The sequence below is a fragment of the Prosopis cineraria genome, unplaced genomic scaffold (assembly GCF_029017545.1).
Source record: "Prosopis cineraria cultivar Desert tree isolate PC_DT_omini unplaced genomic scaffold, ASM2901754v1 PC12, whole genome shotgun sequence".
Classification (NCBI taxonomy): domain Eukaryota; kingdom Viridiplantae; phylum Streptophyta; class Magnoliopsida; order Fabales; family Fabaceae; genus Prosopis; species Prosopis cineraria.
Genome location: NW_026555343.1, coordinates 37,580,191 through 37,601,334, shown reverse-complemented (window position 1 = coordinate 37,601,334; position 21,144 = coordinate 37,580,191). Strand labels below are relative to the sequence as shown.

Genomic DNA, 21,144 nt, shown 5'->3' with positions numbered 1-21,144 from the left:
GATTAGTCATCAAGCAATATCTGAATTAGTTCTTACATAGCTTTGTGCCACAACAAACAAAAAAGAAAAAAGACAAAAAAGGAAAAAGAAGGAAAGAAAGTGATAAAGTTGGTCCCCAGTTGAGAACATTCCAAGCAATTGCCGGGAAGAAGTTAAAGCCATGCAATTTCGAGGAAATTTGGCACCATAGAAGAAAACCTGTAATATTTTGACTAAATCTGCCATTTTTTTTTTTTGTAATTTGCTTGTGATTTTTTTATATGAAAACGATGAAATATTCAAAACCTAATCCTGGATTAGGTACATGAGAGTTTTCATCAGTGTTAAACTTGTTTCTAATTAATCTTGAAAAGTTGAATGAGGGATAATTGTTTTATGTTACATTTCCACTTTGAAAAGTGAAGCCAATGGGATAATGACTGTGATTACCTTTCTCCACTAACAGATTTATATATAATATATAATATATAATATATAATTATCATCAGTGTCCTCATCCTGATTAGTAATTTGATTAGTCCCATACATATAAGGTGACTCTTAAATATTCTATGGCCTAATTAATTAATTAAAGAACACTCATATAATTTTGATGATCCGCGCCCTAGTCAATTTGGAAAATTCGTTTCCAAATCCACTTTAGCTTGATTGTGATTGCACTATTTTGTCTGCTAATTAATGCTTATAAAAAAAATTAAAATAATATAATTAAGTATGCATGAAAAGAAATTTTAAGCACACACAAATGTTAATTGATTCAATTAATAAGTATTTGATTCATAACTTTTGAGTTTGTTGAATTAAATCTAATTGTTAATGTGAAGATCTGTTTGATAGATAAGCTATAAATACATTTGTAATTGTAACTATTATGTAAATTTAAAATCGTGTCTGAACCTTGGTGAGTTCTTGGAACGTGGTTCACATGTTGTTTTGTTTTGTTTTGTTTTTTAACCTAAAAGGGGATTAAAATGTTTCTTTTTCCCTTTAAATTCTTTCGAAGGTGTGTCACTTTTCTAGTGCTTGGTGACTAATTCCACATCCCAGTTGAAATAGGCCTTCACGACTTTTTTTTATATTTATTATTTATTTTTGGGGTTGATTACTTAGCTTCTCTATTGTTCTTTGAGTTTTTTTTTAGATGATTTTTAATTGCTTCTGACGATTAAAATATCATCTTCGTTTATCTTTTGTATTAGTTTGTTCTCATTTACGAATTTTCTAGTAAAACTTTTCACCTTAAATCAGTTGTCAAAATTGTTTGTTCATCATTGCATTATTCTGTGTGATTTTCACTTAAAATTTTAACATAATAATTAATAGGTGATACAAATGACGTGTAGAATAGTTTCATGCTAAGAATTCAGCCGTAATTATTATCAATTCACTATAATATAAATATATTTTTATATATTTTTTCTTCATTAAAAATATTATGTGAAAATGAGTCAAAGCCATATATTTAGGCTAATTCATCTGAGGAACCAAGGTCGTGCAGACAAGCCCCAGCCCACAATCACTTTTAGTTAAACTTTTAAAAAAATTATAATAAAGTTCTGCATAAAAAAATTAATTATTATAAAATTTATTAACAATTAAATTAAATGTCATTGATAAGACGGTCAGTTGTCAATGATATTTAATTTAATTGTCAATAAATTTTGATATAATTAATTTTTTTGTGTGGAATCTAATTATAATTCTTTCTAAACTCTATTATGGAATTGGACTTTTATAAAAAAACAAAAAAACAAAAATATTATTGAATTGGACTTCTTTTTATTTTTCTTTTTTTCGTTTAAAAAAGTAACTGAAGTGTGTTTTTTGCATGAAGCTTGAAATGAGTTAATAACACTATACTTATAAATAGCACAACTTTCTTGTTTTGAATGTCTTTTTTTTCCCCCTTGTTATTCACAATTTGTTAATAGTGGGATTTTTTTTTTTACTTTGGACGTGTCAAAATATAAATTTTGATTGTTGAAATTGTATATTCTCAAACCTTAACGATGGTACAACCAAACGAAATGTTGTTAGAAAAGTAATAGTAATTTTAGGTAATGTTTATAAGATAATCTTTCAATGTCTGATTTTTTTTCTTTCAAATTATGAACAATACAATTTATTTTGAGCTTCATAAAAATCTACATCCTCACCTCATCACCTCAGTTTATTTTAAACATTTTTGGAAGAAGATTTCATCTAGTATATTAAGACATACGAATTATGTATTTTGATTTTTTGAGTGCCAAAAATGAATTTTTGAAATTTATTAAATAGAAAATTTGAAAGGGAAAAAAGGAGAGGTAAGATTTGACATTTTTTTTGGGGGCCAAAAATATAGGAAGTTATTGAGAAGAAAAATATTAGTCCAAAGGCCTAATAATAAGTATAAGTAATATAAGTGGTAGAGAAGCATTTGATTTTCATTTCTAACCTTCTTGAATATCAGGATTCAATAATCACCAAAATGCAAAATGTCCAAAGGGATGGGCAGTATTCATTTTATTAATTTCATCAGTACTAATAAAACAGAAGTATAAATAATAAAAGTAGGTGAATTTTTAACTATAACCCTAAAATAGCAAATAAAAAATAAATAAATAATGTAATATTATTTTTTTGTTTCATTTTATTATAATTTAAAATAAAATAATTTTATTAAGTAATAATTTATAAAATAGATCAAATTATGTTTATAGAAAGTCACTGATATTGATGACAGAAGAGTATAGCAAAAGAGAGTCTCCCTCGTCAACTTAAGGCATCGAAACAGAAACCAAGTAGCCAACCAACTTATCCAAATTCCAAACGAAGAAAGCAAAATCCGAAGACGAACGCAGAGACTTGCCAAAATGACTACGCTTAAAACATCCTCATCCTTTTTGAGGCTATATTCTTTGCCCTCGCACTGTAAATCCATATCCTCTTCATCTCTGAATCTGATCAGTGTACCGGATTATCGTTCTTGGTATTCCCTTATCTTTACTCCCTTTCATTTTTCTAATTCCCCCACCCCTCTTCTAATTTAGACTGCGTAGTGATTTTTACTAATCTGGGGTTTTTGCTTCAAGTGCCTTTGCAGTGGGCTCATCTATAGTAAACCCTATCGGTTGAGGAATTTGACTCTGCGGTCAAATCTCGAGTTTCAGAAGGATGCGCCTTTGGAAATGGCAGATAAGTGGCGTAATACGGCTCTTCTTGTCATTGACATGCAGGTATGCTCTTATCTCTCCTCATTGAGCCCTTACCTCTTAGTATTAATTTGAAGAAAGGGTAAAGTAGAAATTTTCTCTCTTGATTGCATGTTCTTGATTGGGTCTTTCTAGTTATAAAATTTTTTATCCAGTTTGCCTTCGATTCTGTTGATGTCATTGTTTACATGCCATTTTGGCATCAAATTGAAATGTAAGCGAGACTGAAGAGACCAAAATTGTAATTGAATCTTGGAAAAGAGTAAAAGTTTCTCTCGGCTTTGTTATTGCAGAGAGACTTTATAGAAGATGGGGGTCCCATGGTAGTAAAAGGTGGCAAAGCAGTAGTTCCCAACGTCATTAAGGCTGTGGAAGTTGCTAGGCAGCGTGGCATACTCATAGTTTGGGTAAGCACAGTTTTTGCCCATCTTTCTTTCTTGCCTTTTCGTTTTGTCTCGGTGAAGATTGGTTATTCACTGTTGTGGTAATAAGATACAAATTTACAATATGTTAACGACGGAGAGATTTGAACATTCAATCAGAATATTCTACGACGAAGGAGGGATGATGGTTCACTTGTATGTGGAAACTTTTCTCATTAAACAAGCCTTGCTATGAATTATGTGTTTAGTTGATGGAAGCTGGATACTGGGTGAAGTTTCCAGGAAATATATGCTTGGAAAAGTAAAGAAATGAAAAGGCAAAGTTGTGTATTTAGTTCCTGATACGTTTTAGCTTATAAGTACCCTGCACTGCAGTCAGCAGTTTTGCACTTTTGCTTAGCTGAGGTTTGTTTCCATCTCTCTTGAAGAATCTGTAAAATCTTTTATTAATGAAAAAAATAAAGTCTGTATAAATAAAAAAATAAAATAAAATTGAAGAGGCATGCATGCATGTATATGTCATTGTGTTATCAATTATCAAATTTGCTTTTTCATGGGTAAAGTTGCATGATTGTATTTGAGACATAGATTCCAAAAGAAAAGTTCATGTCAAGCAGTTGAATTGTTTGCAGTATTGCACTCATGATCTGATAAACAATTTTCATATTTGAAGCTCCAAAGGCACTTCTTGTTTTGAGGTGCTTCTACATTCTAACATGTCACTTGTATGATAATGAAAATAGTTCTGATATTTGTTAACTTTTGTCTCTAAAAAATATTGCCAGGTTGTACGTGAACATGATCCCTTAGGAAGGGATGTTGAACTCTTCCGGCGGCATTTATATGGAGCAGGGGTAGTTGGACCAACTGCTAAGGGAAGTGCAGGTGCAGAATTAGTTGATGGCTTGGTAATAAGAGAAGGGGATTATAAGCTGGTGAAGATGAGGTTTAGTGCATTTTTTGCTACACACCTTCATTCATTCCTTCAAGGAGCAGGGATTAATAGTCTAGTGATCACTGGTGAAAAGCCCAATCCAACCAAGAATTTATTTATACTTTTATTTCCACACGTCTTGACTTATCAAATCACTATTTGTAGGCGTTCAAACTCCAAATTGCATCAGGCAGACTGTTTATGATGCTGTAGCATTAGATTATCAACCTGTAACTGTTATTCTTGATGCCACTGCTGCTGCCACGCCGGATATCCATCTAGGTATGTCCTTTTCACTTGTTTGAGAGACTTGCAATTGGCTGTAAATTCAATTGGGATAACCATTGAAGGTGAAACCCTTCTCTGCACTATTTATTTGTGAAAATAATGTGCCCAGAAGACCTTCCTGATAAGCTTTACAAGGGTTTTTATTGAATCCATCTAAGACTGATGAATTTGTGTCTGATGATATTCATCTAAACTTGTGGGATCAGGATTGGGGGTTTGTTACTGTTATACCGAGCATGAGGATGTCCATGTTTGAACTGTGGGCTAATTCCTGCTTATACCTCAAATGTTTCTTGAAAAGTTCCTATTTCATTTCTACACATTTTGCACTCACTTCCAAGTATCACGGGTGGGAGATATGTGTGTTTGTGTATCTGATCAATGAGTTGTTTGCTATTGCAATGCAAGGGTTGGTTGGTTTGTGGTCAATAGAGTGAACTTCCTCAAACGGAGCTAACCAACAGTAAATTAGGCATCTGCAGGGAAGTTATACGATTCTGCAGGTGCCTAATTTACTGTTAGTCAATAGCTCCATTTGGGGAGGTTTACTGTTATAAATCTAATATCTATTGATCACGCCTGATTAAAATCGATTTTAACTTGGAGAAAGTGAAGGTACAGCAGTATGCCTGTGAGAAAGAACATGACTGCTTTCTATGATACGTAGTACCCTTCACCTCTTGAATATCCCTTGCTTTATCTTTATTATGTATTCTAGTTGCCCTCAAGTCATTTTGTTTTTATTTTATTTTTCTGAAAGTCTTTCTGTGATGATCAAAGTTTATTTCACTAGATCTTTGTAATGGCCAATGTTTGCTTGTTTCAGCCAACATATATGACATGAAAAATATTGGAGTTGTAACCCCAACATTACAAGAATGGAGTAATGTCTGAAGCTGGATCTGCATAGACCATGCGGCTGTTTGCACCCTGTTGTATATCCAAGAGGCTTAGGCTTTGATGTCTTTTGCATGATTAACTGTGAAGTGAAATGTAACTCATGTATTTCTCAACCTAGGCTATCTCCATCTCATGTATTCCTCAACCTAGGTCATCTCTAGTAATGGAGGGAGAGAAAGAATAAATGTTCAGCTCTCGACTCGAGTCTCACTCTTATCTGATCTCACCGTTTTTTTTTAAAGCTTTATCCCTTTAGCAGAAGATCCTAGTACTGCTTCCCTTAGCATACGAGTGTCTTTTTTTTTTTTTTTTTTTTTTGGGACCGAGGAAAAAAAATTGTTTGAATGCTTCTCCAATAATGGCTTGGTCAGCGTCTACACTCTGCTGTAAAAGCGGTAGATTACTTGCAATGGAGGGGCTATGGACCCTCTTTTGTGTCTGCTAATGCTTATCAAACTTTTAAGGATTCCTTTCAGATCCAATGGCAATATGAGCTCGGAAACACTTTTTTTGGTCCAGAAAAGACAAGTCATTGTGAATATAGAGGAAAAGGAGTTCGCTGAAGACAAAAATGACAGAAAAGCAGTGTAGAGGAATTCAATTTAAGCACGTCAAGCTAGCTCAAGCTTCATATTAGCTGAAAAGCTTCCTCCAAGCTTAGATGAATAATGAGTGGAGATGGAGATTAGATGGATGAATGGATGAGGAAGGCGTGAAATTGAAAGGATGAGAGAAGAGGTGTGGTATTTGGGCAAGACAGATATAGAGATGATCAGTGCAACATGGTGTGGGTCCGTTGAAGATAGTGGGAAATGATCATGAAGCTGAGTCTGTGGATGTGATAGTGGAACGCCATGTGAAGGAGGCTCCAAAAAGGGAGAAAAGGAGCCGAAAGTGTTGAAAGAGAGAGGAAAATGGCTTATGGGGCAAATTGCTACCACGAACACTTTGATCCATGAGAAATTCATATGTGATCCTGCGTGACATATTATTCATATTTTATCTAATAAAAAACCATATATCATGTCATATAAATATAAATTGATTCTGATATTTATAATGATAGAGAGGGAGAGATTAATGAGATATTTTATTCTAAAAATGAAGTTAAAAATGATGATATATAAGATTTTATTTGATTAAAGTGGTATAGTTTGCCATGATTTTAATAGATAGAATATGGATGATGTGGTGTATGGATTTATGCAAAAATTTCTCTTGATCCAATGAGAAGGAGAATTTAGACAAAGTCAAGGCCATTGAAATTGGATTGGAGCAATGGGAGTTAAGTAGAATTGAAAAAAGTAACATTATTTTATTTTTCAATTTAATGAGTTGCCTCAAATATCTAGAGAATGCCTCTTAAATCTTGGCCTTTTGGACTGTTCTTGAACCCCAAGTATTAAATCTAACACCATAGGATTTTATGATTTGCTCTTCCATGACTTAAAAACTCAAAGTGCATCTATGTATGTTATATTCAAATATAATACAACCCATATTAAAATTAAATTAAATTTAGAAAAAAACTAAATCTTTATTTTTATATAATTTATCCCACATTTATTGTAGGATTTTAGTTTCTTCATTATACTTCCAAATAAAATTATTCTTTTTTAGAAAGTATAAGCAAGTTTATTATGGCTCTTGTAATAATACCATCAATGAGATAAGAAACATTATTAAGCTAATCACTTTTAATCATGTATCCCGAGAAGTGCATTCTTGTGCAGACTGGTTGGCTCAGCATACTCATGGATCGATATTTCCTAGTCATCTATATCCCCTCACTTGATTGTTGACATCTCTTAGATATTGATTTGCTCAAGAGATCTTTTGGTATAAATGATTATGGCTGAGGCTTACAAAATTGATCTCAAGAATATCATAAATAAATAACTTGAGTACCACGAGCCATCAACAAACCACTTTCAGTTAACATGACTTATAAAATTTATAACAAGTTATTCTGTTTAGAGTCACAAAGATTCGTGATTCTTTTTTTTTAAAAAAAAAAAACACTTGGTGATTCATTTTTTAAAGACTCCGTGCATAAGAAAAACATTAATGATATGTTTGGATTAGTCTAACACTTTAATACAAAAAAAAAATTGTAGATTTGGACCAAACAGTTCTTTTTTTTTTAATATAAGTACTTTTCCATTTAGTATTACAAGACACTTTTTGTGAAATATCATTTAAAAAATGAGTTATTTTAGGTGTGATTAATAAAGTATTTTTTAAAAATACCTTTAATTGATAGATGTAATTGATAAATTTTTTTTGTAGAACATCATATTAAAAAAGAAGAAACATGAAATATGTGTAATTTTAAATGTCATAACTAACTCATTGAGAGTATAAATTAATTAAAAGTATCTTATAATTTTGAACAGTTTATAATTATAATAAAAATGGTTTTCTAGTTTTTTACTATAGTTCTAAATTGTTTAGGTCCAACTTTAACCATTTAAATTTATTTATTTATTTATTATTTAACATAATAATAATTTTATAATATATATTGAGATTTTAAATAAAAAAAATCCAAATTCAGATGCCACGTGATATAAAGGAGAGTATATTTCCAGAATTCCAGTGTGTAATGGAGCATGGGAAAGCGGCGAAACTGTGAAAGCGCAATGTCCGAACAACTATGGAAAGAAGATTCCAAATTATCAAAAGGGATGACTGTGCCGGGCATGCCCTTAAACCCAACGATTTCAAAACACAAAGCAATAAAAAGACATTAACCAATATCTCTTCAAAACACTAATAATAGTAAGATATTGATTTTAATGAATTGTTTTGCATGTTGGAACCAGTGAGACTTGTTTCAATTCTCTTCTCACCCATATATGCCCACCAAAAAAAGTGTCATCTTCGTCTTCTCATCTTTCCAGTGTTTGCCACTTTCACTTGTTTACCCATTTCATTATTAGAGATTTTTGGACTGTATATTCAGGAATTTAGGACCATACAGTGCACTGCTGGTAGCAGTTTTCAGTCTCACTTCAGACCTATATAATCTATCTGGCGCCTCTTCGAACCCAAATGGATTAAAGTTCTCTGATTTTCCTTCTCTCTTCAACAATGGAGATGGGGAAGATGGGGGCGATGGGTTCTTCTTCTTCTTCTTCTTCTTCTTCTTCTTCTTCAAGTGAAGGAGGAATGGTTGATCATCCTCCGATTTCTCAAACCCAGAGACGCAAGGCTGGACTCATCACCATGCCCTTCATTATAGGTATTAATTTGCTCCAATCCAGTTCCAGTCATCATGTCAAAGAACAAATTTATTGGTCTTGGCTGAATTTTTGTGTTGCATAATCTGGTATTTGGTTCATTGGGGTGAATACTGAATAATGTTGCAGCAAATGAGGCACTTGCCAGGGTGGCTAGCTTAAGGATTGTCCTTAACATGGTTCTGTATCTGATGGGCGATTATAGACTTCATATGGCTTCAGCCACAAGGATACTCCTATTATCCTCTGCTGCTGGCAATTTAACTCCTTTGGTCGGTGCTTTTCTCGGTGATTCTTATCTGGGTCGATTCCTCGTTGTTGGCTTAGGTTCTGCTTCATTTTCTTGCTATTCTTCTTCCTTTTCCTTCTGATCCCCTCCTTTCTTTTCTCTTTAATCAAAAGTTAAAGTTCAGCTTAGAAGGGTATATTGCTATTTTGCAGTTTAATTATTGCATTACATAGAAAGGAAGTGATGAATCCCACCATAAGTTGTACAATCTTAGTTTGTACAAATAACATCAACAGAGAATCATAAGGCCTGCAAGAACAAAGTTTTGGGCTTAATGCAGTAATATAGCCACACTTAAGTTGAATAATCCATCTAGCTCAGTATTACTATTAAAATTGTAAAGAATTGATATTGGGAAAAAGTCTATTGAAAGTAATGTTCTTTTCTTCAATGACAGGGAAAAACACTCTTGTTGCTAGCAGTCATGATCCCACAGGCAAGACCTCCCCCTTGCAGCAACCCAGCAACAGAAATGTGTACCTTTGCAACATTAGGGCAAATGATTCTCTTAATCTCTTGCTTTGCTCTCTTGAACATTGGAACTGGTGGGCTCGGGTGCTCCTTAGCATTTGGTGCAGACCAAGTGAACAGAAAAGCAACCCTAATAACTAGAGACTTGGAGATATTCTTCAGCTGGTATTATGCTTCTACTGCTGCTTCTTTCGTACTTGCCTTCACTGCAATAGTGTTGTATCCAAGATCATTTTTTATGGAAATTTTGGAGTTCCTGCTGCACTTATGTTCTTATCAACCTTCTTGTTCTTCCTTGCTTCCCCACTTTACATAAGGTAGAAACCAACAGCTAGCTTGATCACTAGCTTCTCACATGTCATTGTCGCGTGGCATAAGAACAAAAAACTTCAGCTTCCACCCACTAGCTCAGCTGCAAGGCACCATCATAAGGAGGGCCCAGATTTCCTTGTTCCATCTGATAAATTAAGGTGATATAATTTATCAAAGCTCCCATTCTTAATTATGATCTTTTGTTCATTGTTTTAATCATGAGCTAATGTGTAACACTAGGTGACACTTTTTGATGGACCTCAAGGCACTGATGGCCACAAAGCTTGAAGATGGTGTGCAATCTCAAGAGGAAACTCTAGGCGTGAAGGAACAAGCTCAAGGAGTCCAACTATCCAAGTCCAACATGCCAAAGTATCCACTACAACATATGGGAGGCTCAATGACAAGAGTTCGAACCAAAGTTATAAAGTAAGTCTTATTTTGTCTTGTGCAAGATGTCCAAGAACTCTTGAAGCACGCCCCTCAAGCCCAAAGAAGACCCCTTAGACGTGTTCAATATTCTAGAGATCCAAGTCTAAGAAGGCCTAAGTCCAAGTGGTCAAAACCCTAGCCCATTCAATGGAAGACTTGGCACTTAAACCTAGTATTATGGGAGTCAAGATACAATCTAATTTTGAAGCATAAGAGGTGTGATTTTGCTTAGATTGAAGATCCCTTGATTGCTTCAAATTGGTTTCCTATTTTTGCAAGACTTTGACTTGATTCCTTTTCTTTAGAATCAAGATATTAGTTTAATATTTTATTTAGTCTTTTGTTTCCTACTTTTAGTCTAGTCAAAGATTAGGGTTAATTAGGATATTCTCCAATAGTGTAATCTCATAATTTTAGAAGATACAATTTCTAAATTATGTGGTTGAATTTTTATTATTTTTGTCTAAAACTAGGGTTTTAGAAATTAGGGTTTTGTGTCTTGAGTTGCTTATATATGGGCATGAACTCCTTCTTGTAATGCCAAGTTTGATTTGACTAATAAGAGTGATTTTTATTTCTAGAATTTATAACTCTTGTGAACTCAACTATTATAATGTTTTCGAAGGCTAAGATTGTTAGAGGTGGATACTTTAGAAGATTTTCTCATTGATCCCTATCTTTCTATGTGTTTTCGTTTCCTTTCCCTTTTATTTCTTCTTCTTCTTCTTTCTCATTTCTTTTCTTTATTTCTTGTTTTATTTATATTCCTAATTAGCACAGTTCCCCACGTTCTATCACTTCTCTTATTTGTATAGGTTTCTGAATAAGGCTCGTTTAATTAAAGATCCAAAAAAAGATATAGCCCCTGATGGTTCAGCCGCAAATCCATGGAGTCTCTGTGTACTGTAGAGGAAGAAGAAGAACTGAAAGCCATCATCAAAGTGATTCCACTGTGGTCTACCGGGTTAATGATGTCCATTAATACTAACCAAAGCTCATTCCCATTACTCCAAGCCAAATCCTTTAACAGACATATCACATCAAGCTTTGAAATCCCGGCAGGCTCATTACTGTGATAATGCTATTTGCTGCATGTGTTTGTGTACGCATCTATGACCGTATCCTCCTTCCTCTAGCATCAAGGATCAGAGGCAAACCAGTTAGGATGAATGCAAAAAAGAGAATGGGAATTGGGTTATTCTTCTACTTCCTCCAACTGATTGTTGCCGCAACCGTGGAGACTATAAGGAGAAGGAAAGTCATTGAAGAGGGACATATTGATGATGTTCATGCAGTTCTGGACATGTCTGTGGTGTGGCTTCTTCCTGAACTGTGCGTTTCAGGCATAGCAGAAGCATTCAATGACTTCAACAGGAGGGAAAGAGAGCTGGGTTTCAGATAATATAAATAGGGATCGTTATGACAGGTGTTATTGGATTTTGTCACAAGGGCTGGTGTTCATGTGCTGTATTACCTGTTTCGTAAACTTCTGATGAATTACCAAAAGAAGGTGAAGAAATTGGCTCAACGGAGGAAGAGTTTGCTGAATTGGGGAATGCTGTTAAGGATGAGAAGGACAAGCAGGAGAGAATGAAAAGTCATGATTTTTTTTTTTTATTCCTTCCGCATAGAAATATAGAGTTAAGAGATATGAATGGGCTATATATACACATGTTATAAACTTTCTTGTTTATATGCCCATGTACAAGCAAAACATGAAGAATAAGTTTGTACTGTTTATGGTTTATTAACAATGTGAACTGCTACGAAATTTCGTGGATTAAAATTCGGTGACTGTACTTAATATAGACATTGAATATCTGTATTATCTAAGTTATTAAAATTCAAATCAATGATTATAAATTTATATTCCACTTAAGATTAATAAATGAGTGAATTTATTTTAATTGTTGATCTGTATTTTAATAGCTGTACAGGTATTCAATGCCTATATTAAGTACAGTTATCGAATCTAAATCTACAAAATTTCACATTTTATATTGATAATATTGATATTGATTGCGGAATTTGTGAAATTTCAACGCTTGAGATGAATATGTTAGTTTATTATTAAAGTTCATGAATCGCTGTTTGTAAAGGATGTCATGATGAATACTAAAGTTAACTACTAAGTAATTATGCACCAACCGTGAATCATCTAAATTAATTATACTCCCTTTATCCCAATTTATAAGATATTTTTTAGAGAAATTCGGTGTCCTAAAATATAAGATATTTTGATAAAAATAAAGTTTCATTAATGATATTTTTTTAATATTATTCTTCTTATATATATTCTCTCTCTTTAATATTCTTTTACAAATGAAGAATTAAATGAAAAATATTTGTTAAAACTTGCACTTTCACAAAATAAGATTGTAAAATGTATTTAATAAAATTTTTTGATATATGTGATTTTATTTAAAAGTATTTTATAAATTTGGATAGAAACAGTATCCGTCAACTTTCACTTGATAACCAAAATTTTAATTATATTAACAGCATATCAAATTTAAGCAGTATTTCTTTCATCTCTATTTGCCTGTCCCCATAGGACACAATTAAAACGGGAATAGGAAATTTTATTTTCTTGCAAGGGTATTATTGAAAATAAGTCGCTATTATACCCATAAGTTTGAAATAAGACAAATATATAGGAATGAAATATAGAAAGAAATCAGGGTAAGTAATGGGTTTGGTCACTTGGAGAAAGTGCAAGTCTATTAATCCCATTTTTTCCCATAATCATGAAACCCCAAAAACATTGGTAAAGTCACAAGCCTGCAAATCATTGTTATTAAAAGTCACAGGTCCTCAAACTGAGAACACTCTTACAAAAGCTACAAGCCCACAAATTTGGAGGACCCAATAAGGCTTATTTAGATTTCAATTGAGTATAATTAATTATAAAAAAATTAATTAATATGATTAATTTTTATTATAATTAATTATATTATAATGTGATCATATTATAATGTAATCATGTTTGGATATTATTTTCTTGAAATTAATTTTGACATCACTGAAGATATTTGGATAATTTGATTAGAATTAATTTTAAATTTTGACATTATCGTTTAAGATATAAATATTAATATAATTGTGTATAATATTATTAAATTTGTTAAATTTTATTTAACAAAAAAATATGTATAATAGTGATCCAGTTAATATTTATATAATATTTAACATATCTATGTTTGATTATGAAAATCATATTAAACATAGAAGAATCTTTCATAAAAATTACAATTATATTATATTATAATATTAATAAGATTTTTTTCATATTAATCTTTATCACAATTTGCTATATATGTTTTGATTTCAATATCCCATAATTTTTTTTTTGGATTAATGAGTATTATAGACCTTAAAAGATTACGCGAAAAGCACCATGGATCCTAAACTTTTAAAATGTGTAAAAAAAATTTAAACTTTAAAATTTATAGCAAATTACCCCTCACTGTTAACTTATAGATAACCGTCGTTAATTGTTGACTTTGTGGAACCTAGTCAAATGCTGATGTGGCAGTCTCTTACTAATGTGTTATCCCTTCTTATGAGCTAATGAGCACTATAAACCCTAAACTACTGTGTAAGTAGTATTCTAAACTCTAAACTCCTAAAATATGCAAAAATGTTCTTGAACTTTGAAATTCAAAACAAATTACCCCCACTGTTTATATGTAGAATATTGACTGTTATGTAGACCAAATTACCCCTAAACTTTATATGTCATATATATTGATAATGCTAACTAGGATGATCGTTATTCATTGGTTGTATTTTCTGACTTAGGTCAAAATACATGTGTGGTTAAAGTTTAGTTAAAGTCAAAATACTAATGCAAGTATGTTTTTCATAAATGGATGATTGTAAATGATTATTTTGATTATTTGAATTGGTAATTACCTTTCTCTTACTTTTTGATGAAATTGTGCGATTGAAGAGTGAAATTGAGGTCTAGTGTGTACTTGTGTATTGTGGTGTGTCGCACAAATTATCATTGGTCGTCATGTCTGTTCAATGTTTTTCAAACAATTGATATATCATACTTTCATATACCTTATAACTCTGATTTAGTTTTATTTTAAATAATATTTATTTATTTAAAGGTGAAAACTTAGAATCCCATTTGGAAAAAAGTTTAAGTATTAGAAGATTTTAGTTAACTGGTTAATTTGGGTTTGAAATTGGAGATTTTATAAACGGTAGATGTGAAAGCCGATGACTTCATCAACAAATTCAAGTAGCAATTGAGACTACAAAGATTGAATTCTTTCTTGCATTATAGAGACATGCTCAAAGCCAATTGAGGGAGATGCGGCCGGTGTTCTCTAGAATCCCCCAACTGATGGATTCAGCAAAGGCAGAGAGATGAGGGCACAGTTAATATATGAGGGGGGATTACACATCATTGAAATGATGGAGGTAATTTTCTCTGAATTTCAAAGTTTATGGGAGTTTTTGCATATTTTCAAAGTTTAGAATCCAGGATACTACTCATGCAATAATTTAGGATCAGTGATGCTCATTAACTCATAAGGAGGGATGGTGCATCAGCAAGGAATTGTCACATTAGCATTTGACAAGGCCTCACAAAGTCAACAGTTAACAACAGGTATCTATAAGTTAACGGTGCTGATAATTTGTTTTGAATTTCAAAGTTTAGAGACATTTTTGTACATTTTAAGAGTTTAGAGTTTAAAATGTTACTCGTACAATAGTTTAGAGTTTGTGGTGTTCATTAACCCTTTATTTTTTTATGCATACATTTATGTTACTGGTCAAAGTCTTGAAAAATCCTATTTGAACACCACCTTCTTTAGACAATATAAGTGTGCCATCCTTCACTAGAGACTAAAGGCATTTTTGGTAAATTGAAAATTCTGATAAATAATAATGGAGTTAAATGCAATAATTGATTATGAGAAGCTGCTACGGATTCTTAAGGAAAAACACTGTTCTAGAAGAAAAATGGATTAAAAAAAGAAGAAGAGGTGTTTGGGCTTTTTTCAGTAAAACCATGGTTTTGGTGGGTAGAATTGATTATACTAGCTTATTCAAATAGGCACTTAGTGTGAAGCTGACCCTCACAAAGTTGAGTGCAGGCCATATTACATCAAGGAACTATATTTTTTTTTTAAATTTTTTGGTTTCTCAAAAATGGAGCTTCAGAATTTGCAGCAACGTATAGCCAAACAAGCTATTAATCTCAATTTTATTTTCACTAATTTATTGTTATTATTAACATCTCTATATAATATGGCAACACGGGAAACTTGAGTTGTCCCTGTCCACGGGTCCCGCGTCTCATAATAAAATGTGATGATGATGCATTGAATGGGAATGTGCAGTGTAATGCATGGACGACCAAAAAGAAAGAAAAAGAAAAACAAAACGAAAACATCATTTATTTAATATTATATTTAGGTGAAGTTGGAATCAAAATTATGAACAACTTTAAGGACTGAGTGTGATGGAGACAGGCCAGGTGCTAATCCAGTGGTTAACGTAATAAACTAATAACAAGATTGGTTAACGTTGACGTGTGAATAATAAGGACCGAAAAAAAAAAAAATCACATGATCCCAACTCTTTTCTCGTACGGGCTCCAATATATAGCATTTTTTTAGCGAAGACATCAATATATTATTTTCCCTCCTCAATAATTGATTTAGAAAACCTAAATCAAACCATATTTTTGAGAAACTATTGGTTGTTCCTCCTTGATTGTAACTCCCACATTAAATGCTAAGCCCAATCTTCTTTGCAATCCATATAAGAAAGCACTCACCCTCATCATATAACGCCATTTCTTTGAGCAACATCTCCGGCTACTATTGCATTATTTTTGTATGATTATTCACGTGTGCTCTTTTATAAGAACAAATACCTTCATGTTAAATTATAAGACTTTTTTTTTTTGGAGATTTGACATTTCAAAATGTAATACACTTTGAAAAAAATAAATTTTTATTAATAATATTTTTTAATATTATCCTATCCATTCTCTTTAATATACTTTTTGCAAATGGAGTATCATGAATGCAATTTTTAAAAATTTATATTTTTATCTTGAAAAAAATAAAATTGTAAAGTATATTTAATGAATTTTATTGATGTATATAATTTTTATTTAAAATTGTTTTATAAATTAGGAAGAAGGAAGTAATTCGGTTTGAAACATGATGAAGCATTACATTTAATGCACATCTCCTGATGACAATTCAAATATTATAAATATTATTTTATTTAAAATAATGCAATAGACCAATAAAATTTGTTGGTCATTTTTTTAAATTTGTTAAGTCTTTGTCTATAATTTTTGAGCCCTTCATTGTAATTTTTAATATTTTTTGTCATTTTCTAGTCAAATAACATCCAAAGTTAACTTTGATTAATAATAAGGGTCATATTACATTATTTTCAAAAGCTATAAGGGAATATTATACTAAAAATGAGTTTAGAGTTAAACACTTATGAAACTATAATTTAGGTGTCAATTAGCTCTTCTATGTATGGTACTCCCTCTATTCAAAAAAATAAAGCATTTTTAACTAAATCTTACCTTTCAATAAAGTAGTTATTTACTTTCAAACTAGTATTATCTTTTCATATTTACTCCTATTAAATATCCTACAATAAATATAAAGTCATTCATCAATAAGGGTACTTTTAAAAAAAGGCAATGATTATACTTTAAAAGATTAAAAATACTTTATATTTTTTAACATCTAACTTTTTAAAAAATATCTTTTATTTTTAAATGAAAGAAGTAATATTAAAAATATGCATTGAACATTTGCGCTTGTACGTTATAATATATTTTATAGAAGTGACTAATAGATAGGTATTTATGATATGCTGAGATTTGTATTAATGGAGGTCAAGCGCAAGCTCCGCCTCTCTAGTGCATGGGTTTTTATATTTTTCAAAGATAAATCATTACTATTAATGCATGATTTTAAATAACATAATATTGGTTTTTTAATTTTAAAAGTACCCATGAGAATGACAATGAGGTTTCAAGAGGACTAGTTAATTCAATTCAAGTTTCAACTAATTTTAGGGTGGCAAATAAAGTCTCGTGGTCTTTTAGTAATAAATATTAAATATAATAATTCTAGAGATTTATCAGTTTGACTTTTAATTTATAATTTTGTTGTGATGAAATTATAATTTATTTTTTAAATTTTAACAAAATTAAAGAATAAACAATAATTATTAAACCTATTTTACCAAAAAAAATTATTAAACCTTTTATTTTTCAACATTAAATATGAACATTATGTTTTCAGTTAAAACTTAAAAAATAAGTTACAAATACATTATAACAAAGTTGTAAAATTAAGAGTCGAACTTATAAATCCTTAGAGCTGTTAGATTTAATATTTTTCAACATTAAAGATCAATGTAAGGTTACTTTTACTAATTCATGTCCATAATAATTCAATACAGGTAATTAATGAAATTAATCTAAAAAAATTACCCAATTATGGTTAACTGTTTAAAGATAATTCAAAATCAAAGGTATTTCTATCAAAAACTGGGATTTAAGTTTAAACTTTAATAAAACCAATTAAAAGTGACTTATTTAAGCCAAAAATTAAGAACAAATGATTACAAAAGCATGTGATATTATCCAATAGTCAAGAAGACTCAAATTGGTTCAAAAACATCAGGGGAGTGAAAAACAGAGGAGCATACCACAGCATTGTGCACACACGCTTAGGCTTGTTCTTCTTTATGTTGTGTGCTGTATTGTAGGTGCCATGTATTGTGGCACGTTGTGCAGAATTTGACAATTTTGTGCTATCACATGATAGCAACTTGAAACAACTTTCTGCATGCCCTATTTCTCCATTTAACATTCAAATCAAGGTGATCTAAATATTTATAAAAAGCTTTGGTCATATCCTAGCTAATAGCGTGAATTTTTTTTCTTACAAATAATTGCACACAAGGAAGTCAAACATTCAAATACTTTTTTTTTTCAAATTCTAGCACTTTTCACAATAGAAGGGTGTTAAAAAATCCTATACATGTGCCAAAAGCTACTGTTAACACGTAAACCACACATAATGGACTTTAGATCATTTGTGCAACACACCACATGCACACAATAATAACAAAATCTCATTTTTTCTCCTTAGCCCCTTGATATCAAAACCAATAAGGGAAGGTTTAACATTACATTTAATCAAATAATTTTCATAGTTATAAACATTTTAAAATTTCTGCACTTATACTAGTATTTTGACCATATTAATAATAACTAAATTTACTCACAATATTCTAAGGCCCAAAAACAATGATCAAAGCATGAAAATCCCTATAATGCAAGTATAACAAAAGAATGCAATCCTTAGTTGGCAATATTCATCTAATTACAAAAAATAAATAAAATTGAGAGGCTTTATAGTGGAAATATTAAAATTCCTAAGCCATTGGAGCCTTTCCCTTATCTGTGCTTGAGTTAGAGCCTGTAAAATATTAAAAAAGGGTGAGTACAACTATTTAGCAACTAGAGTATATTTTTTCTATACAATTACATATTAATTGACATTAAACATATATGCATATACCAGAATTTACAATTTCATAATCATATGAATACATAATCATATGAATCTACATGATCTCATGAAAATACGTGCAGTTTAATCGTATATTTCACAATCACATTACAATGCTAATTATCACAATACTAATAATCATGTGGCAATAGCAATTCAATAATCATGACTTGTCACAAACTTAACAACCATGTGACATGTCAAATAATTTGTATGATCAATTCTTCCTTATTTTTTATAATTGAAACTATAGGCTATGATTAAATTAGGACTCCATTCATGTGAATGGACTACCTAAAGTCACCAATTATTAGGAGTGACTTAGCTAAAGATCACTACACTTATTCTTGGACTATGACTTCCCTCACTTTTGAATCCTTAGGTTGTCATAAAACCCTAAGCTAATATCCTTAACAAATAGGTGAAAATAGCTAGGTTCGTGTTCCTTGATAAAGAATGGGACAGTTTCTCAACAAACAGTGGGATAAGACTAGCATTCTTTTACTAGAAAGTAGCCATAAAATACCATGTGGATTTACCTACTTCTCTCTTTAAGTGAATTACTACCAAAAGATCATGCAATGGATGATACTCACTCATTTTACAAATTCACAGATATATACTCAATGAAAACTTATTAGATTTACAATAATAAACTAACTCGTGTGAGCATCTTTAGCAATTTCTTAAATACTCTCCACTTCAAATCTCAATGTCATAACATATTTTCAATTCTCCACTTAACACATATATAGCATTCACATATTAATACAACCACACTACCATCTCATCAACTAGACAATTCACATAGTTCAACATATAATTATGGTGTGTGCATGTCCCAAATCACACTATGCAATTATAACCAAATATGGGATAATTAATACTTTACTTATATTGTACAAATCATAAAACCCAATCTTTCAAGTTTATCATTTAATTTTTGCAAACATAAATCAATTAATGAACAATTACAAAGAAAAGATTTCTCCCGATTACTTCAAATTTTAAGAGGTCAAAGGTTTATCCCTTAAGTAAATGCTTCTAAGCTTGCTTTCAAGTTCAAACTAGTGCACAGACAATTAATCTACAATTAATAATATCTAAAATCCTTACTATCACCATCTACACAATTCAAGCTTCAAATTTCAATTCTATCATATCCCAAAATTCTCATTTCTAACACACAAACTTACCCATTGGGTTTCTTAACTTCCATCCACCTCAACCAATATTATTAAACTCCTAACTCATCATTAACGGCATTCAAACCTCTCCAACTACCCTATTTATTATGAAAATTCAGTCATAAATACGTATTCAGCAACAAAAATGTGTAAATTTATATATCTTTTATTTAAATACTTTAAACAACTTTCATTAACTTTATTTGAGTTAATGAATTTGAATTTATAACTTATATGGACTGAAAAATCAACTCTCCTTAACGAATCTTAGCAAAAAAACTTTAAAAAATGGGTTGGAAAGGGACAAGAAAGAGTTAAGAGACTTACTCTTAAGGTTTGATAATTTCAAAATGCCTCCAACCCTCTCAAAATTGAAGCCCTAACAAAGCTTTAAGCTTTGTCCTTCTCCTTCTTGCATTTTCTTTATTCTTTCTCCCTATTTTTCAAGTGTGGTTACATAATATTTTTATGGGAAATAGGCCATGCGTCACGACATGTGATATAGAGAAATCCCTTTGCATTTTTTTTTGGCCAAACACATCACAATATCTAGCATAAAAACACCCTCCTTTGTTTTTCTCCCATTTTTGATGTTTAGGTGATCACATTTCACTTTGAACCCAAATTTAAGGTTGAAATCACAACAAAAAATGCTTATTAGGCTCTTTTACCATACACCATTTTAATTCACTTAATAAATCTTGATTTAATCTAGTTAACAGGGATTTTTTTCTAAAATGTTACAATGAACATCTGCATTCCCTGTTAAAATTTAAAAAATAAATTGCAAATATGTTACAACACAATTATAAATTTGAAAGTCAAACTTGCGAATCCCTAGAGGCTATTAGATTTAATATTTTTAAACATTAAATATGAACTTTGTATTCCCCATTAGAATTTAAAAAATAAGTTGCAAGTGCATCATAA

The 21,144-nt window shown here is 31.2% G+C and overlaps 2 protein-coding genes across 11 annotated transcripts; both read left to right on the top strand.

The window, feature by feature from the left end:
* The first annotated feature begins 2,745 nt into the window (after window positions 1–2,745).
* LOC129287445 (probable inactive nicotinamidase At3g16190) lies at window positions 2,746–6,690 on the top strand. Of its 4 annotated transcripts, none has more exons than XM_054923594.1 (6): window positions 2,746–2,951; window positions 3,075–3,218; window positions 3,488–3,601; window positions 4,363–4,597; window positions 4,677–4,793; window positions 5,626–6,690. In XM_054923594.1, the coding sequence occupies exons 1-6, from the start codon at window positions 2,856–2,858 to the stop codon at window positions 5,691–5,693; spliced, it is 774 nt and encodes a 257-aa protein (XP_054779569.1). In that variant the 5' UTR covers window positions 2,746–2,855; the 3' UTR covers window positions 5,694–6,690. The 4 variants fall into 4 exon arrangements, with proteins under 4 accessions (XP_054779569.1, XP_054779568.1, XP_054779572.1 ...); XM_054923593.1 differs by having other exon boundaries at window positions 2,746–2,971; window positions 3,086–3,218; XM_054923597.1 differs by having other exon boundaries at window positions 2,773–2,913.
* A 1,638-nt stretch (window positions 6,691–8,328) lies between these two features.
* Window positions 8,329–11,648, top strand: LOC129287797 (protein NRT1/ PTR FAMILY 1.1-like). 7 transcript variants are annotated; one of them, XR_008587813.1, is made up of 5 exons: window positions 8,329–8,943; window positions 9,071–9,268; window positions 9,628–10,171; window positions 10,254–10,442; window positions 11,261–11,648. XR_008587813.1 is itself a non-coding variant. In XM_054924043.1 (3 exons), the coding sequence occupies exons 1-3, from the start codon at window positions 8,793–8,795 to the stop codon at window positions 9,840–9,842; spliced, it is 564 nt and encodes a 187-aa protein (XP_054780018.1). In that variant the 5' UTR covers window positions 8,329–8,792; the 3' UTR covers window positions 9,843–11,028. The 7 variants fall into 7 exon arrangements, 1 of the variants encoding a protein (XP_054780018.1); XR_008587812.1 differs by having other exon boundaries at window positions 10,254–10,661; XR_008587810.1 differs by lacking the exon at window positions 11,261–11,648 and having other exon boundaries at window positions 9,628–9,866; window positions 10,023–10,171; window positions 10,254–11,028.
* Window positions 11,649–21,144: the final 9,496 nt, after the last annotated feature.

What these genes read in the sequence shown, in the direction of transcription:
- LOC129287445 (XM_054923593.1), top strand. Translation starts at nt 2,856, where the DNA reads ATGACTACGCTTAAAACATCCTCATCCTTTTTGAGGCTATATTCTTTG. An exon ending in TTCTTGTCATTGACATGCAG is followed by an intron (nt 3,219 to 3,487) that starts GTATGCTCTTAT and finishes TTGTTATTGCAG; the next exon opens with AGAGACTTTATAGAAGATGG. An exon ending in TAATAGTCTAGTGATCACTG is followed by an intron (nt 4,598 to 4,676) that starts GTGAAAAGCCCA and finishes CACTATTTGTAG; the next exon opens with GCGTTCAAACTCCAAATTGC.
- LOC129287797 (XM_054924043.1), top strand. Translation starts at nt 8,793, where the DNA reads ATGGAGATGGGGAAGATGGGGGCGATGGGTTCTTCTTCTTCTTCTTCT. An exon ending in CACCATGCCCTTCATTATAG is followed by an intron (nt 8,944 to 9,070) that starts GTATTAATTTGC and finishes ATAATGTTGCAG; the next exon opens with CAAATGAGGCACTTGCCAGG. An exon ending in ATTCCTCGTTGTTGGCTTAG is followed by an intron (nt 9,269 to 9,627) that starts GTTCTGCTTCAT and finishes CTTCAATGACAG; the next exon opens with GGAAAAACACTCTTGTTGCT.